This window comes from Zootermopsis nevadensis, unplaced genomic scaffold (genome assembly GCF_977971745.1).
Source record: "Zootermopsis nevadensis isolate Lab colony 2312 unplaced genomic scaffold, Znev_1.0 Znev_ptg000023l, whole genome shotgun sequence".
Lineage (NCBI taxonomy): Eukaryota > Metazoa > Arthropoda > Insecta > Blattodea > Termopsidae > Zootermopsis > Zootermopsis nevadensis.
In genome coordinates, this window is record NW_028259155.1 from 2595627 (window position 1) to 2609822 (window position 14196).

At 37.4% G+C, this 14196-nt stretch overlaps 1 protein-coding gene across 1 annotated transcript; it reads left to right on the top strand.

The window, feature by feature from the left end:
* Positions 1-220: 220 nt before the first annotated feature.
* LOC110839487 (uncharacterized) lies at positions 221-13815 on the top strand. Its single transcript, XM_022083707.2, has 14 exons — positions 221-564; positions 2006-3607; positions 4203-4423; positions 5244-5375; positions 7088-7247; positions 7601-7809; positions 8461-8595; positions 9405-9513; positions 10161-10274; positions 10796-11083; positions 11715-12021; positions 12317-12455; positions 12668-12788; positions 13561-13815. The coding sequence occupies exons 1-14, from the start codon at positions 429-431 to the stop codon at positions 13632-13634; spliced, it is 3747 nt and encodes a 1248-aa protein (XP_021939399.1). The 5' UTR covers positions 221-428; the 3' UTR covers positions 13635-13815.
* The last annotated feature ends 381 nt before the right edge of the window (positions 13816-14196 follow it).

Consider the following 14196-nt stretch of genomic DNA (forward strand, 5'->3'; position numbering starts at 1 on the left):
CCTCTGAAATGTTGGTAAATTTCTGCCTCACTAAATAGGGCAACATCCCAGAAGACGGTTATTTTCGTCGCCGTGTAGTCTGAAGGAAGATTACCAACGTTGCAGAGGTCCTAGCTGTCTCCATCATCAGGACGATTGTCATATTATACAGACAGGTTCTATCCCGCACCATGGGTTGACGTTTGTTTCTCGCTGTAGGATGTTCTGTTATCACGAAAATAATTTGCATAGACAGCAAGCGTTTGTTTAAAATCCTTGAGAGAATTTTCCTGTATATAGGGAAATATATTGGCAACCACACAGGGAAATCGTGCAATTGCGTATGTTGGCTATATGCTTTTATAGCGCACAGCGTTATAAATGGAAGACGTGTGTATTGTGTGTCTGATTGTATTTTAATTTATTGCATCTAAGAAATAATAAGATGAATGAGAGATTGTTTTGACGTTATATTTATTGCAACAATGTTGCCCTCAACAGGATATTTCAAAACAATAAATTGCCCATTTTATGATAGTGGGCTATGTGAGAGACCGTACTGCCATTTCAGACATGTGAAGAGAGGTGGGTTTGGTTATATTTATTTGCAACTATTTTTGGAATAATGTTTGTGCAGTAGTTGGACAAATATGTCATACCTTTGGTTGGAGTGGGTAGTTTATGCAGTTAACCGTTCTCTGTTGGGTTAGGTCTCTACAGAACTTGGCGTTTTTCCCTTTCTCTATTATTTTGTTGTCATTTTATCTTCTCTGTTTATATGTATTATATAAGTATTCGTGTCTTAGTATTGGAAATAGGATTTATTTAATTTCCGTAGATACTTTATAGTACAAACCAAGGATGTTGAACATGAATTTGTGCACTTAGTACAATAAGTAGCAAAACAAAATTATAATTACTTACTTATCACATCTATTTACAATATTTAATAATGTTCAATTGAAATAAATTTTTCTCTAGAGTAGTAGGAGTGAGGTAAATTATAACCTTTCAATGCCAGCTTAAGTACTTGTGAATGCTGTGTGGAAGAGTATGAATAATTTGATCCCTGCATAGTAAGGACCTTTCTGATAACTAGTGAGGTTAGTTCTTGGCTGATGAAGATCATACTTAACCCTTGTATTTATATCCTGTATGGGACTGGACTTATAATGTTGGACATGACTAGCTTATTGTGTCTATACACTGACTTGTTCTACATCTTGATTAACCAGGATCCATATAATGAATTTTTTCTAATCAATTTGTGTTTTAATTTAGATTTTAATCATTACTGTATAAGGATGGGGTATAATTACAGTCTATAAACTACATGTTGTGATGAATTGGAAGGCTATAATCACTGCTTTGATACCTTGAAATCTTGATTTGTTAAGTTTTGTTTCTCACATTGTACTCTACTTTGGTATTGAAATAATGGAAGTGGAGAGTAGAACCAGTAAAGTGCATGTTTGTAAATAATTTATTGCATTCTTATTTTGTTCTTCAGGTATGAAATGTAAAATAGTTGAAATTTTGATTTTGTATGTGTAGAAATAACCTGTATGGGTAGTGAACTAAGTGTGTGGAATTTGTGTGCATAATTATTACTTGTTGTATTAATTTGGTGCAATTTAAGCCATTTGTAAATATAGGCTGTAATCGGTTAGGAATATTTAATGATGTAATAATGTATGCCAATAAATGTAGTTTATTTATGTATTTGTATAACTGTGTTACTTTGACTTGTTCCACATACTGCTAACTAGGATCTCTATGTCTTCCCATATTTGTCTGTCTGTCTGCCTGCCAATCTTGTTCATAAATGTCATGGCCTTAGGAATATATGTGTTCTAATAGCTGTCCTGAGGTTTTGTCTTTCTAGTGAATGGTGGAATAATAATTTTAAGTTGGTCATGACTACCTTCTTCAAAATCCTTGTCCATTCATTGTTGATAAGCATGTATGGTATAAGCTATTTTTTCATCTTTTTTACAGAAACTAAGGTCTTTGCACTTTATTTCAGACTCGACTGATGCGCCATCTTCGAGCATGTGTCAGTCGAACGCCAACAGTTCCGCTCAGGAGGGCGGTTGTGCCAGTACTGGTGGTCCAGCTGACAGTGAAATTTTACAAAGATTAGTTTCTGAGGCTGTGAAGAAAGTGTTACAGCATCCAGAAATGTTAGCAGGGACAATGTCATCTGGGTCAGAAAGTTCTATCCCCCAAGCTCTGGTTAGTCAAGTAGTAGAGGAACTGAAACCATCTTCGTCGCAAATAGGTGCTGATGTTCCGACATCCGAGCCTCTAGCACCTCGCTTGCACAAGGCGTATTTACCCCCAGCTGGAATTCCATCTTACAAACCAACACCCATATCAGAATTAAAAAAGCGTCATATACCGGTGCCTTACACTCCTTCTCCTGCACCAAGGGGTGCTTCCAAAGTTCAGGTGAAACGGCTTAGTTCTTCTGATGATAATCCTAGACAGAAGAGGGTTAAACCTAACATAAAGGACAGTCAAATAGTAGAACAAGAATATAATCCTGAGATCGATGTATCTGTGAAAAATGTTATGTATAATCCATTGTCTCTGAAATATTCTCCTCCGCATAATGGTTGGACTGATTCCAACCAGCCACTATCATATATACCAAGTTCAATCGATACGCTTCCCAAGTGTAGTAACGATTATATTCCTGCTCCCGTCGGTTCATCGGTCCTTATGCCGCAGTATTGCCCCACAGAGAAATCTGTCTCTATTTCTGAACCTGACTATATCCCAGTAGGTTCGGAAACTAACACGTCTCAGGTGTTATATAAGCCAACTGTGAAGACTCGGCTACAGAGCGATATTGTGGAAGTAGATTTATCTACTGAACTTGATTTGTTGGATGAAATTCTAAATGAAAATTCAAGCGAATCACGGGAAGGGAACAGTCTAAAGGCTGAAGAAGTTTGTACTGTGATGCATAGTGTTGTGAATAGTGATGAACCTAATTTAAATTTTGAAAGTACTAAGTCAGAAATTGATATTAATGTTAAAAATTATTCTAAAGATGCGAGTAACAAAAGTGATCAGAGTCAAAAAATGGGAACACAGACTCGTGTTCGATCACATTCATCGTCATCAAGCAAGAAGGAGGACAGATCGGAAAGAAACAAATCAAAAAGTAAAAGGCATTCCAGTGAGAAAATGAAAGAACAGAAACATAAGAAACACGATTATAAACATTCAAGTTCAAGTAGGTCTGAACATAGGAAGTCAGATAGTAAAAGTGAGAGACAAGATAGGATTAAAAAGAGGGATACTGGTAGTGATAGTAAGAGTCACAAGCATCATAAAGTGAAAGAATTAGGAACGAAAGAAAAACGAGCGCATAATTCAGAGAAGCAATCCGAAAAACACTCGAGTTCCAAAATTCTTGTTGAAGGTAAATGTCATTCAGGTTCCAGTAGATTGAAGCACAAAGATCATCACCACCACCGTCACCACCATTATAAGAGTAAAAACACGGAAAAGAATCACGAAAACAGCAAATCTCATAATAAAAAGTATAAAACAGCTACGTTGATAACAAGAAAGTTGACAAACGAGCCTTTTGCTGAGGACAGTGGAATAAATGCAGGTAAGCTATTTTGATTATATTAATACATAGGAAAACTTTTACTATAACATTCCCTTTTTTAAAAATTTCATCGTCTGCTATGTCACGACCATTATCTCTATTATTAATAATCTAGGTTGTGGCATGGCTTGTGCCTCCAGTTCGTCTTTGACGCGCTGGCCTCTGTTTGCCCAGTAAGGATGGAATCCGCAGATGGAATGAGAGTTTCCATATTTCCCCAAAAGATTGCCAGAGGGGCTTCAGATTAATATGAGCTGTGATCCGTGGTTATGGCCTTGATGTACACCACATTTACAAAGTTTTGACTTTGTTTGATCGAAGGGAATGAGACGATACGCAGAAAACCATACTTAATCTTGCCAGCCTCGACCCCATGACCTTCTACACTCAGGCTAGCACCTTACCCATAAATCAGCGGATCCATTACTCCGAACATTGCTTTATCTGTTACTGGGATCACCATCGAACACATTAAAGAAGGGCGTTTGTATTGTTCCTATTTTTTTGCGCCATAATCTGCTGATATTTTGTGTGTGTATCAGGATGGCAAATTGGTAATCGACGCTTAAGTATGATTTTATGCTTTTCCACGTAGGAAATTCTTCTTCCCCCGGTGCTGGATCACAAGAGCAGTATATCAGCGGCAGCGATTCCGATTCTAGAGATGCTGATACCGTCAGTTCAGTTGCGTTGCCAGATGATTCTGCAGCTGTTACCGTATACGCCTCGGAGTCAGATGAAGATACAATCGCCCAGGAATGTTATCGCATTTTTAAAGAATATGAACCGCAGCAAAGCCAACGTACAGTAAGCAAGGTACAGCTGAAATGTCATGATGAACTTTAGTATGCTTTAACAATTTTACTCAAGTAGTAATTTTTTCTTCTTTTTCTATTTCCGGTTTGACAATGTTTATACATTTAGGGATGCATTTGTCAGTTCTCGCGTGCCAAACATATCGACAGTATCGTATAATTGATTTTATGTAATTTATTCTCTTATAAATAGCAGATGTGTCAAAAATGTGTTGAATGACTTTTCTGCCATCTTTTATAAGACATCTTTTTAGAAGTGATGAACTTCGGTACTGTTTTAAGATTTGTCGATGTTTAAGTGAGAAATAATTTGCCATCCTCAAATTTGTGTCGTTTATTGATATTTTCCGTATAAATTCTGGGTTACTCTCATATCTAACTTCAACTTCTGTTCTCGTTATTTTCATTATTTTCTGTGGCCACTTTTTGTGTTCTTTAAATAAAATTATGTACCAACCTTATGTTATACCTAAGTGTTTGTTGATATAGCATTTTCAGAACCTCATATGCATTTAATACTGAAGATACGCGGATAATTTTGTAATTGTAATGGATGAAATTGCCAAAAAATGGTGCCAGCAGTTATAAACTTTGTTCCTTTTGTTTTGAAAGGGTATGCTCGTATGCAAACTATGTTTCATATATCACCCCATAGATCTCTTTTTGGCTTGTATCCCTGTAGATACGAAGCAGAATTTTGAGAGTCGTAACATGATAAAGTAGAACGTACACTCATTCACATCCAGTTCTACCAAATATTTGAAATGTATTATATACAAATTTATATTGTATTGAGCCTTTTTTTAACTTTATTTATATAGAAAACTATGAAAGTTGAAGAGCCCTTGAAAGAAGAGGAGGTGCCCGTTAGGAAGCGTATTGCGCATGAAGCGGCACGGAAGTATCCACCACAAGTAGCAGCTCCAGTTAAACACCACGTAAATCCTATGCATGTAAGTTACTTGACTGATTATTCTGAAAATCTGGAGAAAAACGCGTTGTTTTTCAAGATTCACGATTTTCTTGTACGATATCCGAAGCTTATCTCTTGCGTCTGGGAACCATGTCAAATGATGTCAAATGTTAGAGTTGTGGTAGTATTTTGGAAACGATGTGAGGTATGACTGGAGTGAGGGATTACCAAGAAGAAGAAAAAAATTAATCTGTTTCTTTATTATATGGCCTCATACCGTACAAGACCAGAGAATAGATAACATTTGAGACAGCCGTGACGTTGCAAGTGGAAGACGTTGATGCTAGAAGTGCCAGTTGTGTGAACGGGTCGTTTGTGTTTCTTTTTAACGAAGAATAATTCTGTTCTGAATGACGTAGAATGGATTAAGTGTATAATTTTTGCCTTCACTGTGCCCTCATGATTTTTGTGCTCCTGTTAATCTGAGCTGATAACATGTTGATGCTTGTGATGTAAGAGCCACAAGGGATTACTCTGTAACGATTATCGCCCATTGTTTATTATTGCAGTACTATTTTCTTCACTTTTGACTTTCTTTTCTAAACCTTTAAGATAGCTTAGTGGTGCAGAGAGGGATATATGTTTGTCAGCATGAGTTTCGTCAGTCGCAAATAACTTGAGAACAGAGAAAGTGCACTGGTGATTTAGAACGTCACAACAGTGTCACAGTTCAATGTAAACGTCGTAGCAGTGGCAGTACTAAATCGACTTTCAGGTAATGACTTCCAGTGGTATTTCGAAGCATGTCAGACATGTTGGGATATGTGTGTAGCCAAGAGAAGAGTGCTTTGAAGTGTGATAAAATCTTCTCCGGTGACCAGCCGCATCATTTCGGATCAAGAGTCCAACATTTCAGAGACCCTCTGTTTCCATCATCAGGGAACGTTGTCATATATTTTGATGTGGCAATGTCTACTAATGGTTAGTGAACATATTTTACAAAATAAATCCTGCTATTATAATATCAGACCTTATAAATAGCGTGAGAAGCAAATGACGCACTAAAGAACTGTTACGTAGCCAAGAAACACAAATTTAACTCGTCCTACATTTCTCTCAGACAAAGTGAAGATAGTTTCACACAGTAACATTCATTAGTAAACGAAGCATGTTAGGAGCCATCAGCATCTATACATATATTCACAGATGCATCTGTTCAAAACCTTCCTCTTAGGTCATTCTTGTAGAGAAAAGCAAGAAGTTTTGCGTTATTGCTTATCCACACTAATTTTAATGACGGTGACTTCACATGCTTTTTGGTAACTTTACACGATAACATATAAAATATTATGCGGCAAAGAATCATTTGTTGCAGCCGATGCTGTCATATTCTGGTTCAGAAGCAAATTTTGGCCGTAGATAATTCCAAAGATGCTTTGATTTAAGGAGAGCAGAACCGTAATAATTGAACCTGATTGTACACTTGTTGCGGCCAAAGATGTTTGACTTATTTAGGTTAAGTAAAATGGAGACAGAAAAATTTAAAGTGTCTGCCAGCATTCTTATTCTTATGTTCTCACTGTGCCTTTATTATTATTATTATTTGCTTGACAGATTGTAGATTCACATGTTTGAGAATGTAAGGTTGTAGAGTTCCTGAAGTATCGTGGCTTCATTTCTAGTGCACTGAATGATAGATCAAGAACAGCAATGCAAAATGTTAATTACTGAAATATGATGCTTTGTTTGCAGATTATGAGCATGAGGATTGCCAAGATGCAAGAACTTCAGGAGCGAAGGTTAACAGACAATGCTGGAACAAGTCTGTCAGCCGTTGGTCTCGGTAGTACATCGAATACTAGTCCGAGTGCTGGCAGCAATGTGGGCTCTGGATCCTCAAGCGGAGCATTACGTGAGTGACTAGAGAAGTACCATTAAGATTAAGAGAGGAAGGATATTTAAGCTCTGATATTTTTATTTCTGATATATTTGCGTGTGAGTATATAAAAATGTGATTTCCTGTTTGATGATGATATTGCATATGTGGAGTTTGTGGTGGACAACGTGGTACTGGGACATCTTTCTTGAATTTCAAGAAATTATTATGCAAATAAATTCATACAAACTTTTTTATTTTATTATGTAAAAAAGAACTGGGTTTGTGAATTGTTCAGGTGTGCGGGGTGTTTGAGAAAAATATGTCAGCAAGACACACCTGTTATCTGTGTTTCTGATGTATTGAAGAACGTTTGTTTTTATTTTCAGGCCGTGTTCGTATTGCACATGTACCAAATGTATCACACTTACTTAATGCTAAGATGAGGATGCAGGCCGCATTCGAAAAAAGAAGAAGTTATATGGAATCTGTGTCTACCTCAAAAAGTGCCTTGCCTCAAGCTGAGAATACTGAATCTCATACAGTTGTTCAGACAGCACCTAAGGGTGGCCATCGAGTTGCTCACAGGCCTTCTACGGTGCGTAAAATTTTTACTGTAATTAAAAAGAAAGCTGTTCTGTTGTACAGCATGTAGGCGCTGGGGGGTGGGGGAGAAGGTATAGCTCCTACTCATTCTTAACCTCGACACTAGATGGGAGCGAGTGGTCAGTGTCACGCCCCGGACAAGCTTTACCCCCGGGAAAGGACCATTGGATAGGAGGCGAGGTGGGCCCCAGAACCGGGCTGGACGCAGAAGCTAGAGGAAAAATCCTCTGCGCTGTCAGGGATCGAACCGCTGTCGTCTAGTCCATAATCAGTCTCTATACTGATCGAGATTTTTACTGTAATTAATAGACATATTTCAGATTCATTGGTCTCACATAGATGTTGAGCCACGCTGTCATTCAAACCATAATTCTGTTTCTTTGTATATACAGTAAACTCGTGATTATCTGGGCTGATGGAGTGGAGATTATCTGTGATTGGTCCGAAAGGAACACATATTTTACTAACAGATTATATAATGCTAGAATGTTATCCCACTATTAGCAAAGTATGTGTATGTATTATTGCAGGGTAGTGCCTTGGGAAAAGCGGAGCTTTGATTTTAAATCCTCTGTCTCCACAGCTATTACATGAATGAGTTCATGTGTTTGTTATAATATGTCTGTCTGTTTCTGCTCTCCAGACTGTCCTTTCACAACCTAAAATTGTTGGTGAACTTGGAGGAAAAATTCCAGCCAATGTACGTCAGAGTTATCTGAACCATTTAGTGGCTGAATATTTGAAACTATACCCCGATTCTTCAGATGCTCATTCTAAGGTCAGTGGTTTTCATTAATTTTGTTATATATATATATATATATATATATAGCATTTGTCACTGAAGTGAGTTTTGTTTTAATTTTATGTATAGAGTGCCCAGTGATTTGTCAATACTTGGTTTTTATTTCTGAAAATCGATCCCCGTCGTAATTATCATATGAGCGTGGGTCCAGTTCTCAAAGGTTGTGGAGCTACGGATATTTGAAATTCACGATCATTTTAACTCTAAGAGGAACATTAGGGTCTTTCGTGCGTATTTCAGTATCAAAAATTCAGTGAAGTAGGTCCTATCATCTGTTTACTTTTTCATATTATCCCATGGAAATCTAGCAAAGTGAAGTCTGGTGACCATGGTGGCCAATTCTGTGGATCATGTTTTATGTTTTTTTTTTAATTATGGACATTTTAGGAGAGATCTGACGAAGTGCAATTTTGTGCATGTCTTCACATCATTTCACACGGTTTATCCCTGAAAGCCGAAGAAATACGTTGAACTCCAGCTGTGAAAACCTAAGGAAAAGAATGTAGAAGGATTTGTTTGGGGTGTAACCTATCAAAGCTCTAAAAGTTTAGTTCCCAAAATTTATTGACTCAAAAGTTTAAATTTAAATTATATAATTGTATACTTACATGGTTAAATATTTATTAAATTAAATCTTTCAGACACAGATTTTAAAACTTATTAAAGGGACTTATATACATTGTGTTTAACACGTGCATTTTTATAGGCAGGTAATATCTGATTGACATCATGTTTGTGAATCTAATCTTGTACAGGTGTAAGTCCCGCGTACTTTTTGTCAACAGGCTATGGAAGAAGAAGCCATTATATACAGTCGTAGCAACACCAGGTCTGTGTATTCGAGCCATATGTCAAACAAAATCAATCGACTCAGGAAAGAGGCGGCTGCAGAAGGTTGGTGATGTTACGCGTTTTATATTTCTGTGAAATTCTTTTTCGTGCCGTTGCCTTAGCGTGTTACTAACCTTGTTTTATGAGTGAATTTTTTTTTTTGAAATAGTACATTAACCTATTGATGGGTGTGACTGTTCATGTACGATTTAGACTTTATGCTTAAAACCTTATCCACTCTGATGATCAGATTTTGTTTGTGAATCAATCACAAATCACAAACTGATCGGAATTGATTTTAGTTATGTAGGATTTGAGGTTCTCGTGGCGGTAAGTATGAAGATGGCTGTCTTCTGTTATAATTATGTTTCTTAAACCATATGTAAAAGTTTGATATCAGAATTTATGAGATCGATGCTAATTGATTGTGCATTTATTTGATTCATACGTTGAACTTTGAAATATTGATGACTTCAGAACAGGAGTTGCATTCCTTTTCACTGCCTGGTGCCAGATTTATAGAAAATGTTGCGTACTATTGAGAAGTGGTTCCAGCCATCCTTCTTGATCCCAGTACCACCCTGATGAATCGCTTGTAGAGTAGATAATATTGTGCTGTTAAAAACGTTTCAGATTATCACAAGTACTTATCTTATATAAGAATTATTAAAGAAGGAAATGTAAAGAAATGTTGACTTTTATTCTGACAGTGAGTACTAGCCAACCAAGCACGTCTGCTTCTAGTCAATCCCGCGTATTCTCACATTCATCTGTACTGACAGGCCATAGTGGTACAAAAGGAACTTGGAGTATTAAGAAGCAAGGTAAGAACTTAAAAAAAATATACCTTTTTTTTAAAATTGTAGTCATAATTTAATAACTATCTTGTGCCAAAGCCTACTTTTGTTAGATCAATTTTTAGATGCATTTGCAATTGAAAGTTTTGCAAAAAAATTCTTGTTATCTTTTCCCCGTCTGTCCATCCGTTCCTTGCCTGAATGTACAGCTCGAGAATGGATGACAGGATTCTCATTAAATGATATGTTTGGGAGGAGGACATGGTCGTAACCATAAAATTATATTTTCTTATAAAATAAAACTTCATTATTTATGATTGTCTGGGCTGACGAATGTCGGTGTTTCTCTGGATCCCACACTTCTTGAAGAAAGTTGAGCGGTGTGATCGACATTCTCACTGTAGTCTTTAGAACTTAAAAAAAGTAAATTTGTGGTGGAACTTTATTTGGGTTTGGCACAGAGTGCGCACGTACGTTATGATTCCTCCAGAACACGAGAGTCTGTTGTATGAACGCTCCATTTCCTTACGCTAAATACACTGTTTCAGGGTCGAAGTCATCTACAGAGCCATTATATTTCCTGTTGAAACCCTACCTCCTCACCGAAGAAATGCTGTGCTCAAATGGGTTTCCTCGGCCACATCCGGAAGAGAAGGGAGTTGCAGTCATGCATCTGCCTCCAGGAACAGCAAAAAAGATGCCCCTTTCACCGAATCGTAAACGCGTACTACGCATGTGCTCTCGTTGTAATCAAGGATATTCTGTAAACAGGAATGGATTGCAAGTGAAGGATGAACAGTGTGTTTACCACTGGGGAAGAATGTTCCAGACGAGAGGTAGATTGAAGTTGCAATCGACTGTGTTTAACCACAAAAAACAGTAATTCTTCGTGTACATTTAATGTTTTTGGCAGATTGTGTAATCGGATAATTTATGGCACTGGATGCCGTTTGACAGCAAATAGAGTTACGTCATGATTATTTTATATTATTTATATTTTGCGAGGTTAGAAGTAGTCGTATGTGATGAAATATCATTTCATCGCCTTTAACCCTGACTCTGCTCAGTTTTGTTCTTCATTTAAAAAGTTTGGATCAAACTAGTTAAAAATATGAATTTTTTTATCCCTGGATTTGCTTTACAGTTATTATATATCTAATTTTACGAAATTAATATTTTTCTACACACGGAAATTATGCAAACACTTCGTGTCCTGAAATTATGTGGACCGGATGTGTTATTTTTCATTACAGCTTAGAATACAGAAAAAAAGTGTTCTTACTCCCACATTAGCGTGTTTGATAATAAAGTTAATCAAAAGTCGTAGTACGCTATGACAAAATGTCATTAAGTGAACCTAACCTAACCTCAAAGTTAGACATTTTGAACATGGAAGTAACTTTCTTGGTTGTATCACTGTTTTCAAATGTTCAGTGAGCTAAATTTTATGTCTCTGAATTGTTTCAGTTTTGGGTGGCTGGGAACGGCGTTATACGTGTTGCAGTGGCGATGGCGAAGGGGGTGGTTGCACAGTGACGCAGTGCCACGTGTGTGACGGATTTGATCCCGATGATATGCGAGGTTATGTGAAAACACTCCCACGTCATGAAGAACCAGCAGATGGCGATCATGGCGTCTACGCGTTGGATTGTGAGATGTCTTACACCACCGTAGGATTGGAACTGACGAGGGTTACGGTCATTGACCGAGACCTCGCTACGGTTTATGAGAGCTTGGTTAAACCGGAAAATCCGATCATTGATTATAACACGAGGTACATATTTTTTCCTGCTCCCAGTGTAACTTCCGCTTTCATGGGTGACTATGCGAGTTTTACTCGTGAGGAGGCTGATCTTACGAATCTGAGAGCCGTGATTTATTGGTTGTGCAGGGAGATTTTTGGAGATATTGTCTCTAAGAAGTTGTTTAACTAAATGGTGGTTTTATCGAACATATACTTAGCCAAAGATATTTTGCGTGAAATATTACGTCAAACCTTTAAAATTTAAATTTCGCTGTATTTATCATGTTTCATTGTATTAAACTGTTAATTCCTCTTCCACTTTCAGATTCAGTGGGATCACGGAAGAAGACATGATTGGAGTTCAGACCAGCATTTATGACGTTCAGGCTACGTTGCTGTCGTTTATTCATGAGAAAACAATTCTTATAGGTCACAGTTTAGATAGCGATTTCAAAGCGTTGAAGGTATGAAGTTAAACAGAGATCACGTTTGTTTGAGCGAATGTTTGATTTTAAAGTTGATTTATTTTCTTTAACAAAATCGAAGTCGGATTGGGCGGGACCTGAGCTAGTTTCATCCGCCTTCCGCCCGTACAGTCTAAGATACGAAGATAAATGTTTGCGCATGTGATCACGTGTTTGGTCTACCTTGAGTACTAGTGTGCGTTTTCTTTCAGATGATACATAGCACTGTGGTGGACACAAGTATTGTGTTTCCACACAAGATGGGGCCACCAAAGAAAAGGGCATTGAAAACGCTATGTCGAGAGCACCTCAGTAAGATTATTCAAGAGAATGGTATGTCATGGCAACTGCAGTTTCTCCGTACAGTATTTGTCTGATAATGAAGCCTGGAGATAAACACATTTGTATATAATATTTAATTCAATTTGTGTATAGTCTGGGGTCACAAGTGGCCGCGCGGTCTGAGGCGTGGGCCTTGTGCCACTTGGTCGCTGGGACTGTGGGTTCGAATCCCACTCAAGCCATTGATGTTTTTCCGTGTTGTGCTGTCCTGTGTACAGGTAAGAGGCCTTGCGAAGGGACGATCCCTCGTCCAAGGAGTCTATAGATCGAGCCAACGTAAAGTTGGGACCCGCAGTGCTGAGGCACTTGAAGAACGGGTCGTTCCCAGTATAGAATTATGCTCGTGGGAAATAATTAATTGATAATGTTATTCATTAATAATTTTGCTACAGTTACATTTTATGAATCGGACATTAATTTTTGTGTGTTTATTAACTATGCCCTTAGTCGCTCATATTCTGTGCCGTTAAATAGTAGGTCGCGTGATGAATCAACGAATATGAATGCCCTTATTTAAATTACTATCACGACATTTTACTGGAGGGTCTGAGGAAAACCAGTAAGTACATTTATTAGTCAGGATAGCCAGTCTCTGGGACAGAATTTGAACCTGGGACCTCCGAACCGTCATTTTTGCGGTAAGTGTAGATTGAGGTATCTTATTTGATGCTGCGGCGATTTTGGATTCCCTCGGTTTTAACCGTCGGAATTCCTCGTCGTTTTGTTACGTCACGTAATGACTGAGATGTGTGTTCGGTTTCAGAGGGTGGCCATGACAGTTCCGAGGATGCGAAAGCTTGCATGGAGCTCATGCTCTGGAAAGTGAAGGACGCGTGAACCAGTTCCAACATTCCATTTATTGTTTACATTGTTTATATTTGAATAAATTATTTTATAATAAATAAATAAATAGCTCAATATTTATGTTGCAGTTGTAATATGTGGTAACTTTATTGTAATTGTTTTTTTGGGGAACGCATTTCGCAAATGAAGAATATTAATTGATGCACAGATAAAATGTTCCAATTTCATTTATACCCTGTGATAAATGTTATTTTTAATGTTCCACTGTTTTTCCTTTGTAGTTTTTTTACGCACCGGATTTATTTATTGTCACATCGATGATTTGAAACTACATTTATATTGGGGCTATTAACCCAACTTAGAATCTGGGTTTATGTTTTATGTGCCTTAAACCCCAGAAAACCCTCTTCATTTCAAAAAGTTACCCACATCTGTAAAATTTTTCCTCTCGCAGAGAAAAAATTGTTAATAAAACAATGTGAAAAATTAGTTAATTGATTGGTTACAATTTTGAAAATTGCGTGTGCAAATTTGCTTATAATTTAACTTACGGGCTGGTCTGAAATTTTGTTTTGAATATTTGAAAATATTTTAT